Source organism: Coregonus lavaretus, assembly GCF_964263955.1.
Source record: "Coregonus lavaretus genome assembly, chromosome: 6".
In the NCBI taxonomy this organism is placed as follows: domain Eukaryota; kingdom Metazoa; phylum Chordata; class Actinopteri; order Salmoniformes; family Salmonidae; genus Coregonus; species Coregonus lavaretus.
This window is the reverse complement of record NC_139993.1, coordinates 38570690-38593751: the sequence shown is the minus strand read 5'-3', so window position 1 is coordinate 38593751 and position 23062 is coordinate 38570690. Positions and strand designations below refer to the sequence as shown.

At 41.9% G+C, this 23062-nt stretch overlaps 1 protein-coding gene across 1 annotated transcript in view; it reads right to left on the bottom strand.

The window, feature by feature from the left end:
- Positions 1-21184, bottom strand: part of notch2 (notch receptor 2) — a 58462-nt gene extending 37278 nt beyond the window's left edge. Inside the window, exon 1 of the mRNA XM_084164624.1 lies at positions 20849-21184. Coding sequence (XP_084020750.1) covers positions 20849-20921 — 73 coding nt within the window. The 5' untranslated portion in view covers positions 20922-21184. The remainder of the gene's footprint in view (positions 1-20848) is intronic.
- Between the last annotated feature and the right edge of the window lie 1878 nt (positions 21185-23062).

The following is a 23062-nucleotide window of genomic DNA, read 5'->3' as shown; positions in this document are numbered from 1 at the left end:
TGAGAGCCCACTTCAGCAGACAAAAATAAAAAGATAAACAGATACGGCCTAGGACAATTCTTTTGTTTGTTTGTTTGCTAGCTACAGGGTAGGCCTACCAGGTTATTTTATGTAGCCTATAGCCTAAGTTTGTATGTAGAATGTTATTCTACATTTGTTTGGCTGGGTCTTGAGAATCAGTCAGCTACAATTACAGTTACTTACAATTATAGTTGCTCTGTTTCTGACCATGTCTGTTTTTCATGTTGAAAAATAATGCAAGAACCGGGTGTCTTTTAATGAACTCGAATTGAACAAGCAAGTTTTATGAAGATGTTTGTTTTTCTTTCTTGAATAAAAGTAATAATGGAAAATAATAATTGCTGGGTCTTGACTTGTTTATTTTATTTTATAGTCCACTTTGTGTAGCCAAAAGGCTCACGTTTCATTTATTTTATGCTGTGACTAAATAAACAATAATAAACAAAACCTTGCGATATGATCATTTACTTTATTGCTAGAAATAGGCCTACCATTGACTTTTAGGCTAACGAATGATAACTAATTGTAACGAATGGAATAATTAAATGTTCGCTTTTATGTCAAATATAGCCTACCTTAGAATGGCACATGATTCACGGCGGATTTCGATTTGTGGGCAATTGATCAACCACAGCACTATCCATGATGCTGAATCTCCGCTACAGCTTATTTGTTTGATTAGCAGAGAATCAGATATGTTCCCTCTGACAGAATCACCACAATAAGCGAAGTAAGAACAAACACAACCTTCCCAAATTCCCCCGATAGCCAGGTGCAAGGGCAGAGAAAAGGACCAAGCTGCAATTTTCAGTCTAAGGTAGGCTAAAACTAATTTAAAGATTCACTAGACTGTAAAAACCTCATAATATTTTACCAATCGGCCAACAGTGCTTCATTGGCCTGTTAAAACTAGGCTACATCAACAACAACAACAACAACATTTGCTCGTATTATATGCTTTTAAATAGTATTTGCACTTTGAACGGGAATATCGGGAAGCCCAGTAATTTCTTGCAGATTTCTCGGGAAGGAAAATATGTAGAACACGCAACATGATAAACAACGTTATTGATCCTTTTCAATAGGCCTTCCTCTATCTATTTATTCAGAACCCTCTTGAAAACATACACTATATATACAAAAGTATGTGGACACCCCTTCAAATTAGTGAATTCGGCTATTTCAGCCACACCCGTTGCTGACAGGTGTATAAAGTTGAGCACACAGCCATACAATCTCCATAGACAAAAATTGGCAGTAGCATAGGCTTACTGAAGAGCTCAGTGACTTGGCACCATCATAGGATGCCACCTTTCCAACAAGTCAGTCTGCCCTGCTAGAGCTGCCCCAGTCAACTGTAAGTGCTGTTATTGTAAAGTGGAAACGTCTAGGAGCAACAACGGCTCAGCTTCAAAGTGGTAGGCCACAGAACGGGAAACCGAGTTCTGAAGCACGTAAAAATCGCCTGTCCTCGGTTTGCAACACTCACTACCTAGTACCAAACTTCCTCTGGGAGAAACATCAGCACAATAACTGTTCGTCAGGGGGCTTCATGAAATGGGTTTCCATGGCCGAGCAGCTGCACACAAGCCTAAGATCACCATGCGCAATGCTAAGCGTCAGCTGGAGTGGTATAAAGCTCGCCGCCATTGGACTCAGTAGTAGAAACACGTTCTCTGGAGTGATGAATCACGCGTCACCATCTGGCAGTCCGATGGACGAATCTGGGTTTGGCGGATGCCAGGAGAACGCTACCTGTCCCAATGCATAGTGCCAACTGTAAAGTTTGGTGGAGGAGGAATAATGGTCTGGGGCTGTTTTTCATGGTTCAGGTTAGGCCCCTTAGTTCCAGTGAAGAGAAATCTTAACGATACAGCATACAACAACATTCTAGATGATTCTGTGCTTCCAACTTTGTGGCAACAGTTTGGGGAAAGCCCTTTCCTGTTTCAGCATGACAATGCTTCCGAGCACAAAGCGAGGTCCATACAGAAATGGTTTGTCGAGATCGGGGTGGAAGAACTTGACTGGCCTGCACAGAGCCCTGACCTTAACCCCATCGAACACCTTTGGAATGAATTGGAACGCGGACTGCGAGCCAGGCCTAATCACCCAACATAAGTGCCTGACCTCACTAATGCTCTTATTGCTGAATGGAAGCAAGTCCCCGCAGCAATGTTCCAACATCTAGTGGAAATCCTTCCCAGAAGAGTGGATGCTGTTATAGCAGCAAAATGGGGGACCAACCCCATATTAATGGCCATGATTTTGGAATGAAGTGTTCAACAAGCAAGTGTCCACATACTTTTGATCATGTAGTGTAGATCTAATTATCCTAATATATAGTTCAGTCTTATGCCATCCAAACTCATGCATATCTCACCAGTACTGCAAACCCAACCCTAGGGGATCATAGCAACATAGGAAACTACTAGAGCCAGATAGGTCAGCCAGTGAACATGCAGCAGACAGAGACATCAGTGAGCCTTAATTGAGACCACAAAGCTCATCTATCTGACTGCCAGTCAGACACTCAGGCCCAAACACATCCTCTATTGTGTGGTAAGGATGCAACCAGAGATGGAACTCAAGTGGTCCTGATGCATACCAGGTGGTGGCACATGCCAAACAGAATGATGATGTTAGTTGCCAATATCAATTTTCAAATGTAATATGTGGGCTGATAGTGTTGATTAAACTCAAGGTATGAAAAAGGCTGACAGCATTTCAGATCACCATGTATCCACCATTCTAAAAATGTGGATTTTTAACAGGAAGGAACAGAACATGCGTTTGTGAAAATATTTTTCTGCTAGAAAGACAACGTTAAAAAAGCCTTTTTCATTGATGCCTAATTTAATGTGGTCTAAGTCTTTGCCTGGGGTTCACTGCCATGATCAACCAGTGGACGAGTCACTGCCGAAAAAAGAGAAGGGTGCTCTTTCCAGGAAGAAAGAGGGTAGGTCAGACGACTTCACAGCAACGCCAACCCTCGTGTGACAGGACCGTCAACACTGCACAGGAAGTGTGCTCAGCGTTAACACTAGTTCCTGTGACAAGACTGTCACATATTGTATGCATACCATTCTGAAAGCAATTACATGACATGACATACAAATCCAGAGCTACTACCACTTTAAAGGACAAGCAGAGTTCTTTGTCAAAAACATTTTGAACAACTGAGTGATGGTTGGAGGACAAAGAAGGAAATCAGACTGAGGTCCAAGAATCAATAGATAGAAACTCAGTCCATCATAGTGGTTATTAGTTAATATGAACAACTGTGATAAACACAACCACACTAGGGTAATTCCACAAAAATTGAATTGCACTTAAAATGTATGCCAAACAAAAAACACTGATTTCAAAGTTTAAAAAACAAACTCTATGCACAAGGACTACTTTTAACAATTTACACAAACATTTTACATAAACACATTTACTGGAAGAAATGTGCAGATGCAAAGTCAGGACCGTCAACACTGCACAGGAAGTGTGCTCAGCGTTAACACTAGTTCCTGTGACAAGACTGTCACATATTGTATGCATACCATTCTGAAAGCAATTACATGACATGACATACAAATCCAGAGCTACTACCACTTTAAAGGACAAGCAGAGTTCTGATAACAGAATTTCGGTAAAATCTCCCTCCGTTCTTTGTGTCCACATTTTCAAAAAAAATCTTAAATATCTGCTCCGAATTGATATTCAATGATGTCTGCAGAAAGAATGGGGTGTCAGCTATGACATGACAAATTGAATTTGAAAAAATATATATTATGGATTATAATTATGGATATGAATGTTATTCTCTTCACGGTGATGTATCCTGAACAGGTACACAAAAGGTATATAGATATGTGATATATTCTTTGCATATTTGGGTATTATTCTACACACTGGCTATTATTTTAATGAGCTCTGCCCCAAAGCAAGACCAAATTTGGTTGGTCCGGACCAAATCTGAACCAATCATGTTTCACAAGTTTGGACATCAAAGTACAGCACAGTAGAGTTCTGTAACGGACTTTCTGCAATTGAATTGGCTACCATGGGAAATCATAGTAGTCACAAACCACAGTTGGGTTCACAGGTTTGGACAACACAGTAGAGTACAGTACAGTAAAAAATATATATATTTCAGTACACCACAGAACAGTAGAGTTCAGTACAGTATAGCTCAGTACAGTAAAGCTATACTGAACTCTACAGAACTATACTTTACTTTTCTGTACTCTACTGTGCTGTACTGAAATATACATTCATTTACTGTACTGTACTCTACTGTGTTGTACTGTGCTGTCCAAACTTGTGAACCCAACTGTGGTTTGTGACTACTATGATTTCCCATGGTAGCCAATTCAATTGCAGAAATTCCGTTACAGATTTTGGGGGAAATTCAGTTTTAATCAATTAATAAATCATAAACAAAATGTATATCAGTAAAAACACTATAGTTGATAGGTCTACCTTTACTTGTTACTTCTGTGAACTTTCATTATCCTCCCTTCTCATGAGGGAGAGAAATCTGAAAATATCTTAAAGCTCACACACACCGGTAGGATTGTCAAATGTTTGCCTGCCGACAGTACTTAGCACCTCTGAACAGTGTTGGCAGTCAATCTCTTTTGTGTTCACACAGCAAAGACCTTGGAAGTCGTCAGCCATTCAGCCTTGTTAAAATACTCCAAACCAGAAAGTGGCAGTAGCGTTGTTTGGCAATGCATGTCTGTGTTGCTTATGGTGTAGATTCCAAGCTAGCTGCACTAATGTTGCTATTTTGTAGAACACCCTTTTTGATCCTAGCCAGATGGCCACAGCTAGATAACTACCCAGCAAGATCACGAATAAACCATTTTATTCACTCTCCACAAATCCCATACTGCCAGTGCCAGCCCTTAGCTAAATGTTTAGTTAGCTAAGGACACTGCACTAACTAACTCGGCAGCTGTTTAATGGAAACTAATTCATTGTGATTGAATTATAATGTCAATACTAGCTACAGTGGTTAGCTAGCTTGGAGGAAGTATTTAGTGTTGTGTGCATTGCGTCTGTGCACTTGGCTAGCTACCATCCCATAGCCTACATTGAATATGAAGTGTGACTGACTCATCTGTGGATGTACGGAGAAAATGCACTCTTTTTTGTTGGGTCCCCCATGTGTGGGCTCTGATTGGCTCAAACTCAAGTTGTTGGCCACTGACGAGCATTGCGATTCTACAAGTAGAAACGGTAGGTTCATCGCTACCAGGACGGCACACAGCAGGTACCACTTTTGTTCTAGCAAGATAATTATCCCACTGTGATAAGTTCTATCAGTAGTGAGATTCTCAGTGTGTTTCATGCTTAAAAGATATGTGGGTTTTTGGTAACAGAATTTCAAGGCACAAGGCAATGTTTCTTAAACTTACAGAAGGCAGAAAATTGTATTCAAAACTAAATATAAAAAAGTGTTGATATTAGTTAGCAGGGGTCTTTACTTCAACATTATTGTGTTTTGATGTATTTCTCTAATACCATTTAAGACTTTTTCTGGTAGATGTTTTCTAAGATCCCTTTTCCATCTCTTTGATCAGAAATGGTTGAAAAATGTATATATCCCTTCATAAAAAATAAATAAAAACTTCGGTTTCATTTGAAACCCATTTTAAAGTTAACACATTAATAACATGTGACATTTTTAATGCGGTTCATATTTTTGAAACCCATAATCGCGTTGCAATTTCTTCCCTTTTTTTAAGCACACGCGTTTTCGCTCTGACCTTTAAGCGCAACACACAACAGTGCAGTCAGTCTCAGTTGCGCCGTCTGTCTTTATTGTGGTGCAAAGCGCAGCTTTAGTGACAATTTGGAAGGAAAACTTACAGAAAGTTCAACCATAAACACATTCCCATGGGTTTCTTTAGATAAAAGCAAAAACTTCATTTGTCCAGAAGTAGATAGCTCTTTATGCTAACATTAGCTAGCTAGCTAACCAAAAGCATGTTTACAATGCCATGGCTGAATGCCTCTTGATGCAACTAACTTCCCACAATGATTTAAAAATCATAACAGGAAATCAATTCCATTTAGCTACTGTTTTTGTTGTAGTTCTCAGATCAAAAGATTTAAGCAAGTGATCCCAATTCCAGTAGTAGCAGCTTGTGACTAGTTAATGTTGAAGAACATGGATAACATTTACATTTACATTTTAGTCATTTAGCAGACATTCTTATCCAGAGCGACTTACAGTTAGTGAATACATACAGGTAAAAGTCAGTAAATTAGAATATTTTGAAAAACTTGATTTATTTCAGTAATTGCATTCAAAAGGTGTAACTTGTACATTATATTTATTCATTGCACACAGACTGATGCATTCAAATGTTTATTTCATTTAATTTTGATGATTTGAAGTGGCAACAAATGAAAATCCAAAATTCCGTGTGTCACAAAATTTGAATATTGTGTAAGGGTTACATTTTGAAGACACCTGGTGCCACAAAATAATCAGCTGATTAACTCAAAACACCTGCAAAGGGCTTTAAATGGTCTCTCAGTCCAGTTCTGAAGCCTACACAAACATGGGGAAGACTTCAGATTTGACAGCTGTCCAAAAGGCGACCATCGACACATTGCACAAGGAGGGAAAGACACAAAAGGTTATTGCAGAAGAGGCTGGCTGTTCTCAGAGCTCTGTGTCCAAACACATTAATAGAGAGGCAAAGGGAAGGAAAAACTGTGGTCAGAAAAAGTGTACAAGCGATAGGGATCACCGCGCCCTAGTCAAGATTGTGAAAAAAAACCCATTCAAAAATGTGGGGGAGATTCACAAGGAGTGGACAGCTGCTGGAGTCAGGGCTTCAAGATCCACCACCAAGAGACGCTTGAAAGACATGGGTTTCAACTGCCGCATACCTCGTGTCAAGCCACTGTTGACCAAGAAACAGCGCGAAAAGCGTCTCACCTGGGCTAAGGAAAAAAAGAGCTGGACTGCTGCTGAGTGGTCTAAAGTCATGTTTTCTGACGAAAGCAAATTTTGCATTTCCTTTGGAAATCGAGGTCCCAGAGTCTGGAGGAAGACAGGAGAGGCACAGGATCCACGTTGCCTGAAGTCTAGTGTAAAGTTTCCACCATCAGTGATGGTTTGGGGTGCCATGTCATCTGCTGGTGTCGGTCCACTCTGTTTCCTGAGATCAAGGGTCAACGCAGCCGTCTACCAGCAAGTTTTAGAGCACTTCATGCTTCCTGCTGCTGACCTGCTCTATGGAGATGGAGATTTCAGGTTCCAACAGGACTTGGCGCCTGCACACAGCGCAAAATCTACCCGTGCCTGGTTTACGGACCATGGTATTTCTGTTCTAAATTGGCCAGCCAACTCCCCTGACCTTAGCCCCATAGAAAATCTGTGGGGTATTGTGAAAAGGAAGATGCAGAATGCCAGACCCAACAACGCAGAAGAGTTGAAGGCCACTATCAGAGCAACCTGGGCTCTCATAACACCTGAGCAGTGCCAGAAACTCATCGACTCCATGCCACGCCGCATTAATGCAGTAATTGAGGCAAAAGGAGCTCCAACCAAGTATTGAGTATTGTACATGCTCATATTTTTCATTTTCATACTTTTCAGTTGGCCAACATTTCTAAAAAATCCCTTTTTTGTATTAGCCTTAAGTAATATTCTAATTTTGTGACACACGGAATTTTGGATTTTCATTTGTTGCCACTTCAAATCATCAAAATTAAATGAAATAAACATTTGAATGCATCAGTCTGTGTGCAATGAATAAATATAATGTACAAGTTACACCTTTTGAATGCAATTACTGAAATAAATCAAACAATATATTCATATATACAAACAAAATATTCTAATTTACTGACTTTTACCTGTATATATTTTTTCGAACCCACAACCCTGGCGTTGCAAACACCATGCTCTATCAACTGAGCTACATCCCTGCCGGCCATTCCCTCCCCTACCCTGGACGACGCTGGGCAAATTGTGCGCCGCCCATGAGTCTCCCGGTCGCGGCCGGCTGCGACAGAGCCTGGATTCGAACCAGGATCTCTAGTGGCACAGTTAGCACTGCGATGCAGTGCCTTAGACCACTGCGCCACTCAGGAGTAGCCTAGGCTAGATCTAATAGCTGTGTTATATTTTACATGAACTCAGACCTGTTAAAAGCTGTATATGTTACAGTGACTTTTGTGTTGTTTAAGGTGAAAATGCCATTAAAAACATTCTGATAGTTTATTTTGTGTTTCTTTCCCTTACAATCAAAACATATACTGAACAAAAAGTGTTGGTCCCATGTAAAGTGTTGGTCATCAAAGTATGATCCCAGAAATGTTCCATATGCACAAAAAGCTTATTTCGCACAAATTTGTTTACATTCCAAATTTGTTTACATCCCTGTTAGTGAGCATTTCTCCTTTGCCAAGACAATCCACCCCTGTCTGACAGGTGTGGCATAGCAAGAAGCTGATTAAACAGCATAATCATTACACAGGTGCAATTGGCGTGCAATTGGCCTGCTGACTGCAGGAATGTCCACCAGAGCTGTAGCCAGATAATTTAATGTTAATTTATTTACCATAAGCTGCCTCCAATGTTGTTTTAGAGAATTTGGCAGTACATCCAACCGGCCTCACAACCGCAGACCACGTTTAACCACGCCAGCCCAGGACCTCCACATCCGGCTTCTTCACCAGCGGGATCGTCTGAGACCAGCCATCCGGACAGCTGATGAAACTGTGGGTTTGCACAACGGAATAATTTCTGCACAATCTGTCAGAAACCGTCTCAGGGAAGATCATCTGCGTGCTCGTCGTCCTTACCAGGGTCTTGACCTGACTGCAGTTCGGCGTCGTAACCCGTTTCAACTGTACCGGGCAGATGGCAGACAGCGTGTATGACGTCGTGTGGGCGAGTGGTTTGCCCTATGTCAACGCTGTGAACAAAGTGCCCCATGGTGGTGGTGGGATTATGGTATGGGCAGGCATAAGCTACGGACAACGAACACAATTGTATTTTATCAATGGCAATTTGAATGCACAGAGATACCATGATGAGATCCGGAGGCCCATTGTCGTGCCATTTATCTGCCGCCATCACCTCATGTTTCAGCATGATAATGCACAGCCCTGTGTCGCAAGGATCTGTAAACAATTCCTGGAAGCTGAAAATGTCACAGTTCTTCCATGGCTTGCATACTCACCAGACGTTACCAATTGAGCATGTTTGGGATGCTCTGGATTGATGTGTACGACAGTGTGTTCCAGTTCCCGCCAATATCCAGCAACTTCACACAGTCATTGAAGAGGAGTGGGACACCATTCCACAGGCCACAATCAACAGCCTGATCAACTCTATGCGAAGGAGATGTGTCGCGCTGCATGAGGCAAATGGTGGTCACACCATATACTGACTGGTTTTCTGATCCACGCCCCGACCTTGTTGCATGTTACGTTTATATTTTTGTTCAGTGTAGTATGCCTATAACTCAATGCACTGCTTTTTAAATGGAAAATTGTTTATTTAGGGCCCAAACTCAAAAATTTCGCTTAATCACGATTAACTAATGCCATTAACTCGATTAAGTATTTTCATTGTTTGATAGCCCTAGTCCTTTTACATGGAAATGACCCCTACCATTTAGAGCAACCGAATGAGCCTGGAACACCTGAGGCAAAAACACACACTCATCTCATGAGGCCAGTGAATGTCAGCTGACATATCAGACCAGATACTGCTGTACTGCGTACAACTATGCTGTGATATCATGTGTGACTTTGCATGATAACTGACCATGAAAATAATACCCCTATTATTCATGCAACTAGACAGGAAGACATCACAGATCACACTGAGGTCACTCTCTGTCTGGATCCTTCACTTTTGTCCCCATGTGAATGATGATTCAAGGCTGATCCTAACTTGTGATAACTTAGTGTACATGTGCATTAACCGCAGATAGGCATAAATAAGCTATTATCAATGGGATATTTGCAAGAAAATGCATATCAAAACATTTACAAAATGATATGCTAGGCCTATTAGCCTTCTTGTGACAGAAATACACTTGGAAGCCCTACGGCCACAGACATACTTTTCCTGTGCCGTCTCATTTGTGGTCATTGTGGTTAAAAAGAGGGGCCAAAAATATGGACATGATTGAACAGTGAAATTCGTGTCTGGGGCTCCACTCTCTCTACAGACATTGGCTCATTAATCGGAAATACTTCAGTAAAAACTGCTCAAGCCAGCTACCACGTTGATCCAAAATTCATAACCTTTTAGACACGAAGGAGAAAAATCGACAGAAAGCAGGAAGTAGAAAATAAAGAGGTAAAGAAACAGAAAGCAAAAAGACAAGAGAAAAACAGCGGACAATGGGGAACTGAGTAGGAGGACAGAAGAAATAGCAAAGTATAGCGACAAGAAAGAGCGCTAAAAAGAGCAACAGAGAAAGTTGGGAAGGCGAGAGTGACCGAGTAAGCAGCAGTGCTCTTTCCCCTGACTGGTTTGAAAAGCTCTGCATACATGCCGTCCCAATGCCAGGCCAGTGTTTCCCCTATATTCATTTAGCAGTGGTTGGTAAAACGTTTTCAGTGTAAACTTAAAACGACTAAAAGCAGAAGAAAATCTAGAAAATATAATTTTTAAATAAGGTCTTTGAGAACTAACAATCACAAAATAAAAACTACAGTCAGGGATAATCTAAAATTCAAAAAATGTCATGGCATGGGTCCCCCATTGATTTTGTTATAATGTTTGAGTCACTCAGATAGCATAAGAACACGGCATAAGCCATGGCAAAATGTGTAGAATTGCAGGAAACTAGCTTTAAAACTGTATAATTTTCTCTCTACCCATAGCAAAAAGTGTAGAATTTCAGGAAATTAGCTCTTTGTCTCTCTGTGGCCAAGAGGCCAGTCTCAAAACAATTCGGTTGGAGACTGCGCAATTGGCCATGCCCACTATACCAAGCTAACTTTGCCACCACTGCTGAAAATCCTAGGGGAAACACTGCAGGTGCAATGATCTCACAGGATTTGGGATGGGCTGCCACTAATTACTTCATTTCCATTCTGAAGCAGGTAGGTCTGACCCCAATTAGTCGACTGGTCGATTGTTTGGTCGTTAGGCTGTTGGTCGACCGAGATTGTTTTAGTCCAGCAGTATATATTTGTGCCCATCTCAGTGAACCAATATATTGCTGAGGCGTAGACTAAAAGCCAATTTATGCTTGATCCATTAATGTGGTCGGAGGCTCCATATGGAGGGTGTGACGCAATTGCGGAGCCTGCAGAGGCCAAATCAAGCTCCGTACCGCATCGCCATGCTCCTCCCAAATTTTGTAACAATGCAGAGGGCTCTGTATAGCTCCGCATTGACATGATTGGTTGAGGGTAGGTGGTACATCCTGTAGAAAACACAAAGTCACCTCCTTGACAACAGCTCTGCACTACTCCGTGAAGTGCAAGAAGTATGAATGCCCTGACTTCTGCTGAGGCCTTATAACCATAAATGCTGCATGGCCAATGCAGACGTCGAATTGACCATGTGCCCAGATGCACAATGCACTTCTCAGTCCAGAATGTGCTCTCTCCCCCCAATTTGTGCACATTAATTGTTTCTTAACTTCATTGTGTGAATTGTTTGCATTTGATTGTTAGTGTATATCAATTCCCCATTATATATATATCACAAGTAGTACATTTACCATTAATTCCTATCATTATAATCTACAATGTTTGTTACTTTGGTTATGGTAATTTCTGTTAATGCATTCAGTATTATTATTTCAGTCTTCCCGTTATCATTGTCGGAGTGGACACATTGTTTGCAGAGTGCACAACCTATGCTACACTTGTGAGAAACAAGTTTTGGTTTATTTCATTCCATTTATGAGTTGTCAATTTAGTCAGTCTTTTGTTTGGAGCCCTCTTGTCAATGTTGAGTTAGGACGCGCACGCATAGAAGTAGGCCTATAGACTACCTGGCCTGCGCGCAAATGTAGGTATATAAATGTGCCCATTTGGGGATCTGATAGTATTTCTGATTGGCTTAATGCACCACCACTAATGACCTGTGGAGCTTCTCAAAGTAATGTTTTCTTCACCTCAAACAGCAAACGAAGTCTGTTTTTACATCCATTGAGAACGACAATAGTTTTTTCCTCAATGTATTTGAAAAATCTTTCCAGCTCTCTCCCTTTCGATAACCACTCAGCGTGAAAGGGAAAAATGTAATGCTCTGATCCAGTGGGAACTTCATAAAATAGGCCTACCTGATTACTTCTTATCAGTGCTTGACTTGGACTGAAATAGGTTCCAGTACTCATTTTGGGTGCTGGTACTGTTTATATTTAGGTGCAGGAGCTCAACAATACTTTTGAGCTAATATTCTATAAGAGGAACAGGAGCTCAAGCAGTAGAACATTTGAGGTGCCGGTACTCCGCTCCGGTGAGCACCTGCCCAAGTCAAGCACTGCTTCTTATCCCTTGCACAAATCTGTCCCGAGCTCACTGGCACAGGAAACTCTCGAAGTCCCAGAATATGTTATACAATGTTGCAAGTTCTCTAGTACAAGCTTTGGGCCAGAGCCAAGTTAATAGTTGATACAATGTTTCAAGTTTGTTGTAGACAGGCCATGTGTAGCCAATGTGATTCATAGGATATTTATTTTTAAAATCAGGATATTTTCTACCTGCAGGCTGCAATGTTTTTATTTGTTGGCTTTATTTAGGCTATTTTTACATAGCTGGCAATGGCAATAAAAGTTACTTTTTAGGTTTGTATCATTTTCATTTAGATTTGGATAGAATTTTGATTAACCACATGACAATTATTTTGAGATATGAAGACGTTATTATAAATTAAATGAAACTGTTTTTCATGAAAATGTGCATATGAAAACCATAACTGGCAAGAAGATCGGTAGAAATGGTAAGATGAATTGCCATTCCACATGAGAAAGGTTGCAGACTCCTCGAGTAGCCTATTACCGGCAACTTCAGGAGAGTAATGGCAGAATCTGCGAAAGCCAGCACGAGGAGAACAGTTTGGTCAGGTAACGTTTTTTTCCCTTCTGGTTATCTAGATCTCTGGCACCCTCTTGAGGCATTTGTCTTATTTCATCAAACCGTAAACTTAAAGCATCAGACAAGCTCAATGCATATAGTTAATTTTATTAAAATACATAGGGTGTGTCTATATATGGAAAAATACACATTTAAAAATGTCAACCAATCGATTGGTCTAAAAAAACGACGACTTTCGGTCAACCAAGATTTTTTTTTGTCAGGGAGAGCCCTAGAAGCAGGCCACCAGCCCGGGCTTTGACTCTGGGAGAGGGAGGAGAGGAGAGGGAGGAGAGGATCCTCCCCACTGCAGCTGGGCCCCACTCCGCTCACACAGACACAACAAACAGTACCACCACACGACCACACACCCCGCTGACATAACTTTTACCAGCCTATTGTAACTAGAACTGACATTCTTTCTTCTCCCCTAATGGAGGCCCTCCTGTTCTATTAGTGAAATGTGGTTTAGGGGAATTTCCTGACATTGTAGACATGATAAGAACCAGGCGGCTAAGGAAAACTGGGGTCGGTTGGAAAGGACGGGGGGAACACAAAGGGTATTTAACACATAGATGACTAAAACATACCCTTCCTCCTTCCCTCTCATACTAATAGAGCTATATTTTTATTCATTTTCCTCACCTCCTCCATCTAGTTTCCTCAACATTACTACTGACTGATGGATGGCTGGAGTGAACGAGAGATGAAGAGGGAAAAAGAGATGGCGTGACGGGAAAGGAGAAGAAAGGCAGAACGGATGAGATTTACAGTGTCTGGGTGGGAGCAGCCTGTGATCCCTGCTGATGTGAGTGTGAAGCTGTGAGGAGCTAATGTGAAGCAGAGGCTGAGCGGAGTGGCGACAGGGGCAGGCGTCTATACAGCCCAGTCCCCAGACTGCCTCTCTCTCCAGGAACTGATTGCCACCAAAAACTTGATTAATTCACTTATTCAGTCTCTCCCAAAGATTTCCTATTGCCTCAGCGAACTGACTGTGCTCTGACAGGCCGCCCCCCATTGCCTCGTGAATGACGTCATTACTGGTTAAAGAGACAGCGCACATTTTTACAAGAGAAACTACTTCTATGCAAATGTTGTTGATCAGTACAATGTTGTTGATCAGTAGACCCATGAAATCAGCCAAAACCAGATCAATAACTCAATGCATGCACACACTGCTATTGAATATGCATTCACCTGTACTGTGAATAGGTCTAGGCGACAGGTAGCTTAGTGGTTAAGAGTGTTGTGCCAGTAACCGAAAAGTCGCTGGTTCTAATCCCCGAGCCGACTAGGTGAAAAATCTGTCGATCTGCCCTTGAGCAAGGCACTTAACCCTAATTGCTCCTGTAAGTCGCTCTGGATAAGAGCGTCTGCTAAATAATGTAAATGTAATTCAAATAAATGATAACCATTATGTTGTTAGGTAGATTGGTAAAATCAAATTCAAATTGATTGTATGATTGATTAATGTCTCTGAAAAAAATTGACGTATAAATGTTTTTAATGTAATGATATTCAAAAGATGCCCAACGATTGAACAGAGCAGTAGCTGAGTTTATCTGTCTGGATCAAGTCACATTCTGTGACTTTGGCTAATATGCCTTATTTTTTAGCCGTGGTATAGTGTTTTGGTATTGCGTATCGTGATGGTATAGAGCAGGGTTCTTCAATTCCGGTCCTGGAGGGCCGAAACACTTCTGTTTTTTATTTCTACCTGGTAGTTAATTGCACTCACCTGGTGTCCCAGGTCTGAATTAGCCCCTGATTAGAAGGAGAGGATGAAAAACAGAGGTGTTTCGGCCCTCCAGGACCAGAATTGAAGAACCCTGGTATAGAGTATTGTGATACTAAACCTGGTATCAGTATCGAAGTCAAAATTCTGGTATTGTTACAATACACACACACACAGACAGCCAGTAATGATTCCTCCACCACACGTGCAGTGGTGCGAGCAGGAGCATGTGTGACTGCGGTCAGAGACTGTGTGCGCTGGACAATGAAATGACCACATGAGTAGAAATGGAAGGGAATATCGCTCGCTCTCTCGTCCTCACACTCCCTCTTCCTTTCTCTCTATCTGTGCGTGTGTGCATGTGCCTGCATTGGTCTGTGCACTGTAAGACATTTGACAACCAGAGTTCTCTGTCCATTTCAGAAGTTCAATATTAACCAAAGTTCCATGTCAATTTCAGAAGCTCCAATAAGGATAAATCACAATATTTTGGAACAACTGGGAATTGAAAAAAGGGCACAGATCAAAGACATACAGTATGTCTAGTCAGGGCCAGGGGCCTTGGCATGTTGCTGTGCAGCTGGCTGGCACACGTTGGTTCCTCCCTCAATGCTCACCACTGCTTTGTTACTGAAACCCCTACAAAACCCTGGGGAGGGGAGGCTCTGTTAGTTGGGTCCCATTGCGGAGAGGGAATGATTGACGAAGGGGATTTGAACTAATGGCTGAGGAGTGAGATGGGGAAGTAATTATGAAACACTGACAAAGGGTGCACACACATGGGCGTCCCCGAGCACTGGCACCAGTCCCATATTGGAGAGGACAGGAAGTTGTTCGCACTGACTGAGGAAGTAACCCAGTTTCCTGGAGTTGCTATAGCCCAGTGTTTCCTAACTCCAGTCCTCGAGTACCCCCGACAGTACACATTTTTGTTGTAGCTCCGGATAAGCACACCTGATTCAACTTGTCAACTAATCATCAAGCCCTCTAAGTTGAATCAGGTGAGTTTGTCCGGGACTACAACAAAAATGTGTGCTGCTGGGGGTACTCAAGGATTGGAGTTGGGAAACACTGCTATAGCCCATATCCAGGGGCCAAACAGTTGCCATGGGAGCCTACAATAAAATACCCTGGCTCAGCATGCAGAGAAACTAAGCTAAACAACTTTGTCCGAGGGTTACTTACATCTGTGGCCCACACAAACAGCAGCATCAACATCAAGCTAGGTTTGTACTAGGACTAGGTCACATACAGCGAGGGAGGCGACTTTTAAAAATGTAGAGTGCCAAGAGCAACAATTAAATCCCAATGATAACCTTGCTGTTTCCATTAGTTAGCACCCCTGATCTAAAGCTGTGTACACAGAGGGCTATGCTCTGTTGGTGGAGTGGCCTTCACACTGCAGTGCTGGGGTGTAGAGTAGAGCCCTGTACATGGGCACTAGCTCTCTGCCCTGGTGACTCCAGGATTACTGGGTTCTGCTAGGGCAGGAATGCAGGACATCTTAATTCCCTGTTAATTTGCTAACCTGCTCAACAATGCAGACAACACTCTGTAATCCCCCCCCCCCCTCTCTTACTCCATTCTGCTCTCACCTCCTCTGCTATTTCACTCATCTAACACTGATACCACTTCAGGCTCAGTTTGGCAGTTAACCACACCAAGACCCCCTTGCATCGGATCGCACCCTCTCTACTTGACTAAAAACACATCTGGAGCACCATAGCCTCTAGCCCGTTGACCTCGTGACACAGCTCTGTTCTTTTTTGCTGTTATGCCACTTGATGCTTTTTTACTACTAGCCCAACCAAAAGAACAGGGCAAAAACACATGTGGTGTTTATTCTAATATGAGCATTATAGCTTAGGGAGGAGAAAGGTTTGAGAGGAAGGAGCAACAAACATAGAACAATATTACAATTGTCTGTAGAGGCAGACTCAGAGCTGGGACGGATTGATGCTCCGACACGGTGCCCACCACTGGCAGTGGAAAGAGAAGGCGCTCAGCCACCAGCTGCTCAGTAATGCAGAACTGTGGGCAGGTCAATAAACAGATGTTTGTGTTCCATGCGGAGGGCGCAGCATGTCACAGATAAATTAAATTTCACACCACGCTCCAGCATGGGTCAGACTGCAGAACAAGCAATGCAGTTACAGGCACAATCACTGGGCTTTTTCAGTGCACACACATGCCGTCTGGACTGAGTAAATACATGCAGCCATCACTAGGAGCAAGCACTAGGTTGTGTGCCACAAAAATAAGCAGAAGGGATGATACTTAATACAGCACAACAGAAGACAGCATCATCTGCTTGACAGAATAGGGAGGCTACAGCCGAGTGCTGCACTGTGAGAGTGAGTGAGTAAAGAGAGGGAGGGAGAGAGAAAGCATGAGGGAAAGAGAGAAAGAAAGAGGGAGGAATGTGAAACACCAACAGCAACATTCCACCCGCTTCTTCTCCTACATGCAGCAGTTTTGCATTGTCTTGTGTTCTTTTGTGTGATTCCTCTTTTGTAAATCGTGAGAGTCCATGCAAAATGCTAGTACAACTCAAGGTGTCCTAAAAAAATGCACCCCCCTCCCCAACAATAAAAATATTTTCACATGACCCTCCCCTTGTACTGTAAAATAAATTGAACACCCTCCCCCTGGTTTGCATTTTCATCACCACAATAACTAGACTGTCAATCTCGACAAACAGAAAATATATCCTTCCCTACCTTGTAGGCTTACCCAGTATCGAAGGCTTGATTTGACTATCTTCGAATGTCATTTAACTTTTTGTTGTTTTGTAACAGATGTCTCTTTTCATTCATCAATTGGCCGCTGCACCGTTTGGATTGATTGATTTGATTTTTCAGTAAAAAAATACATATATACAAAGAAGTGACCGGGATCACACAATAAAGTTGGGGACTTATTTCCATTATGGTCCCTATTTTTTACATAAATACAATTACATAGATACAGACATATTACAGAGATAGAGATGAAAAAATGCTAAATCTCCCGATGAGTATGAGGGGGGAGTTTAAGTACAATTCTTACAAGCTTGTTTGGCTGGTAGCTTATTCTTTAGATGTTTGGGGCTGGACTAGCGCACTTGCCAGAGTCTTTAGGGTGTGTATAGCTAGGTTTCCATCTAATTGGTGACAGGGTAGGTAACAACACATCTGCCACGCTGATCCTCAACATGGGGGCCCCTCAGGGGTGTGTGCTCAGTCCCCTCCTCTACTCCCTGTTCACCCATAACTGCATGGCCAGGCACGACTCCAACACCATCATTAAGTTTGCCGACAACACAACAGTGGTAGGCCTGATCACCGACAACGATGAGACAGACTATAGGGAGGAGGTCAGACACCTGGCCGTGTGGTGCCTGGATAACAACCTCTCCCTCAACGTGATCAAGACAAAGGAGATGATTGTGGACTACAGGAAAAAGAAGAGGACCGAGCACGCCCCCATTCTCATCGACGGGGCTGTAGTGGAGGAGGTAGAGAGCTTTAAGTTCCTTGGTGTCCACATCACCTACAATCTATCATGGTCCAAACACACCAAGGCAGTCATGAAGGGGGCACGACAAAGCCTATTCCCCCTCAGGAGACTGAAAAGATTTGGCATGGGTCCTCAGATCCTCAAAAAGCTCTACAGCTGCACCATCGAGAGCATCCTGATTGGTTGCATCACTGCCTGGTATGGCAACTGCTCGGCCTCCGACCACAAGGCACTACAGAGGGTAGTGTGTACGGCCCAGTACATCACTGGGGCCAAGCTTCCTGCCATCCAGGTCCTCTACACCAGGCGGTGTCAGAGGAAGGCCCTAAAAATTGTCAGACTCCAGCCACCCAAGTCACAGACTGTTCTCTCTGCTACCGCACGGCAAGCGGTACAGGAGTGCCAAGTCTAGGTCCAAAAGGCTTCTTAACAGCTTCTACCCCCAAGCCATACGACTCCTGAACAGCTATTTATATTTTGGGGTTTTTAGGTTACTTTCCTAAAATAATAAATTGTCCACCTCACAGTTCAGCTGTCAGAGATTTACGCACTAAATGTATCAGGGCATTCCCACTGTATGATATATACACAGTACCAGCCAATCAGTTGTGTTGTGACAAGGTAGGGTTGGTATACAGAAGATGGCCCTATTCGGTAAAAGACCAAGTCCATATTATGGCAAGAACAGCTATCAGGGCTATCTTCTGTATGCCAACCCTACCTTGTCACAACACAACTGATTGGCTCAAACACATTAAGAAGGAAAGAAATTTCACAAATTAACTTTTAACAAGGCACACCTGTTAATTTTACTCCTGAGTGGCGCAGTGGTCTAAGGCACTGCATCGCAGTGCTAGCTGTGCCACTAGAGATCCTGGTTCGAATCCAGGCTCTGTCATAGCCGGCCGCGACCGGGAGACCCGGCGCACAATTGGCCCAGCGTCGTCCAGGGTAGGGGAGGGAATGGCCGGCAGGGATGTAGCTCAGTTGGTAGAGCATGGCGTTTGCAACGCCAGGGTTGTGGGTTTGATTCCCATGGGGGGCCAGTATGATAAATATAAAATAATGTATGCACTAACTGTAAGTCGCTCTGGATAAGAGCGTCTGCTAAATGACCAAAGTAAAAGTAAAGTAAGTTAATTGAAATGCATTCCAGGTGGCTACCTCATGAAGCTGGTTGAGAGAATGCCAAGAGTGTGCAAAGCTGTCATCAAGGCAAAGGTTTGCTACTTTGAAGAATCTCAAATATATTTTGATTTGTTTAACACTTTTTTGGTTACTACATGATTCCATATGTGTTATTTCATAGTTTTGATGTTTTCACTATTAATCTACAATGTAGAAAATAGTAAAAAATAAAGAAAAACCCTGGAATGAGTAGGTGTGTCCAAACTTTTGACTGGTACTGTATATATAAAGGAAGAGAAGCATAGGCCTAACCCCAGAGAGATAGTAATAGCCACACAATAGCAAACCTTCACAAACGTTTCTCAACTTTATTAGGGTAATATCAAAAATAACTAAAGCCATTGTTTATAGGGAAAATACGAGCAGAAGAGAGAATGTAAACCAGGGGAAAAACGCAGTACCCTCCCCTAGGCAAAAAAAAAAGTTTGACAACCCTCCCCTATTTTGGACCCCCCAGTAAATTTCGATCTGTCCCTAAAAATAACAATTTCTGTATTGATATCATTGGTTTATACTGATAAATTCATAGTGTGATGATTTCAATGATTGTGATAACAATGGTATTGTTTTCACTATGATTGTTGTGATTATCGTCAATATGTGACAATTATGCGTGTTATTGTTTGAGCCAATCAGCAATAAGCATTAAACACACACGGACAAAACATACAAAAATACCATATGGACATTTCAAATATACACTCCATCAAATTCAATTAAATGACAAAGCAGAGATTTATTTGTACGTTTTAATTCCGAGTTTCACAGCTAACACCATTTTGAATTCCTTTCACTCGTAGCCCTAGCTATAATGGGCGAGCGCGCTGCTTAGCTAACATCTGGGCAGCGGTGCGAGCCCTCGAGAATAAAGTCAATATAGCTCAATTGCGCCAACTAAATATAATTTATAATTAAACACCATCAATCAATCTTACGTGATATTGTGTGCACTATATAACATATTTAAAATATAAACAGGCCTATGCAATGTACCCTGAATAATAAACTGCTAAAGAAAACAGTAGCTGTGTTGTAACTTTTTCCCATTCTTCACCTTGTCTCGAGCTGCTAAGGCCATGTAACAAGTTCAACGTTCTTTCTGGCTTCTTGTTACAAAGTTATTAAACTGATGTATAGCAGCACGTGACAAAGTTTCAAAGTATCGAAATGTGTTACCTTGTATCAAACTTAGCCCAATCACCTTGCGAATCAATAAGTCAAAATCACATCTGCGTTGTTATGCAGACATGTGTGCAAAGATGCTAAGCAACTAGCGAGAGAATACGATTTAGGTCATAAAAAGGTACACACAAAATGTTTTTTGCAGTATCTTACCCAAAGAAAGCCGAATGCAGCAGACGAAGAAAACCAATACTTTGCCCGAAGCAAAACCGGGTAATTGGCCCATGTTTTCTGTAAAATCCACATAGAGTCGCCAGCGCGAGGCTGAGCTCCGTCTCTGGTTAAGTGAAATGAACTCAAAAGTCTGTCGCCAAGAACAATACTGTTACTGAGTTAAAATCATAAAACACCCGTTCACCTTATTTCTTCCGCGTCTGTTTTAACTTTAAAATATTCGTTTTTGTTTCTATTTTTCTATAAAAGACAACACCACCCTGTTGAAAGTTTCTTCACTACTATCCCCTCACCCCGTCACTCCTGAAGTCACTCAAAGAAAAATATATTCCTCCGCAGAAGTTACAGAGGAGGATCTATCTGAGGAGTAGGCCTATCTGTTTGAGTGTCGTCACATTTTAATATACACTTGACACTCACCCAACAAACATTGCATTACAACCGGATTACTGAGATATTTAAGTGTTTTTAATTGTGGAATTGTTTTAGAAATTCACCTTTCGAATTTAACTTTAATTTTTCTCTGTCGCGGCGGCGGAGGAATTTTCACTCGTTTTCAACTTCTCAAAGCTTCGTATGACTCCAATCTAACCCGTTGATTTATTTATTTGTATTTTTCTCCCCATACATGTTGACGATTTTCCGTTCTGCCTTTTAACTCCCACTCTTTACTTACGCATCATTATTGTGCAGCTATAGGTTGCCCTCATCGGCAGGTTTACTGGTATTTGTGACAGAATATTCACTTCAATAACTATACCATAGTATTTACTGTCAATGTTGTTTTGATAAACAAAATTACTTTCAACAGATTAGTAAAAAAACTACATAAATACAAATTTGTTACTGAGCAATCTGGTAGAGCAGTCACAGAGCAGTCACAGAGCAATCTGGTAGTCTACAGTAAAATAGTGGGTGATATGCCATACATTAGAGTTATTGTAGGCCTTGACATAGTTCAATATTAGAAACAGGTTTGTGATCTCTTCAAAATCCTACTTCCATCATGCGGTTTGAGCAAAAGAGCATCACTTTATTGGTATCATTCAACCTCCAATATAACAACAAACGTAATTATCGATTACTATATCCACAGATAATAACAACAATTATTGCAGGTTGAGGTGGTCATATCATTCTAATCCAGGTGTAAATAACAGGCTCATGACCTAAACAAAGAGCTCATCCCAGTGATGTGTTTGCCTTCACACCCTGTTAAAGAAACATTGCAGGACCCCTGCTGTTGGGACTTCCCGCTGTACCTATTCACCCTTCACGATAGAGCTGGGACCAGGGGGAGCAAATTGATCTCCTCAGGGGTTTCACCTAACTCTATTGTGGAGGTAATCAATGTAAAGACAAGCCTTATGGCAGCAGGGTCAATGCTAGGTAAAGCAACAACAACAAAAGTAAATTTGCTTGCTTTCTATTCCTTACATTGCCATCACTTTCTCTTTCTCTCAGTTCTCCCATCTGCCTTCATGAAACACATTGTCTTCTCTTTTAACAGACAGGACACAAATTCACTGCTGTAGAAACATTTCATACAACAAATATCATAAGAGTTTTACGATACATCATGAGTTGGCTCTGTAAAAGGACACTTTATCCCAAATTGCAAGACCATAAGTTACTTGAAAATGAGACAATATCTAAAAGTACAGGCACTATGATATACATTTCACAATGGAGTCTGCGGTCATGTTTGTCCAAAGTAATGTAGAAGGAAACATTACAGTAGGTCACTTTCTAGTGTACTGTTATTCAAATGATATCACTCCAGATGTAGGCTACTGAAGTGTGTATGAGGGTGTGGGCCCCTGGCTTAGCCATGTGCAGAACTAGCTGATTGCTGCAGTTCCTCGTCGCTATTGCGAAATTAAATAAATAAATAAATCATAATATAGTTGGAAAACCCCTGCTTGGATATAACATATGGCATTATGTCTCAGCATCAACTCCTCTGAACATTGAATGTATTTATAGAATATGGGTTGCTGTACTTCCTTCTCTTGATGCATTGGTGTCTGGCTAGAACATGCTCATTACTGACTGTTTTCACAAACAACTCAAATATGTGGTCCTCTGTGGCTCAGCTGGTAGAGCACGGTGCTTGTAACGTCAAGGTAGTGGGTTCGATCCCCGGGACCACCCATACACAAAAATGTATGCACGCATGACTGTAAGTCGCTT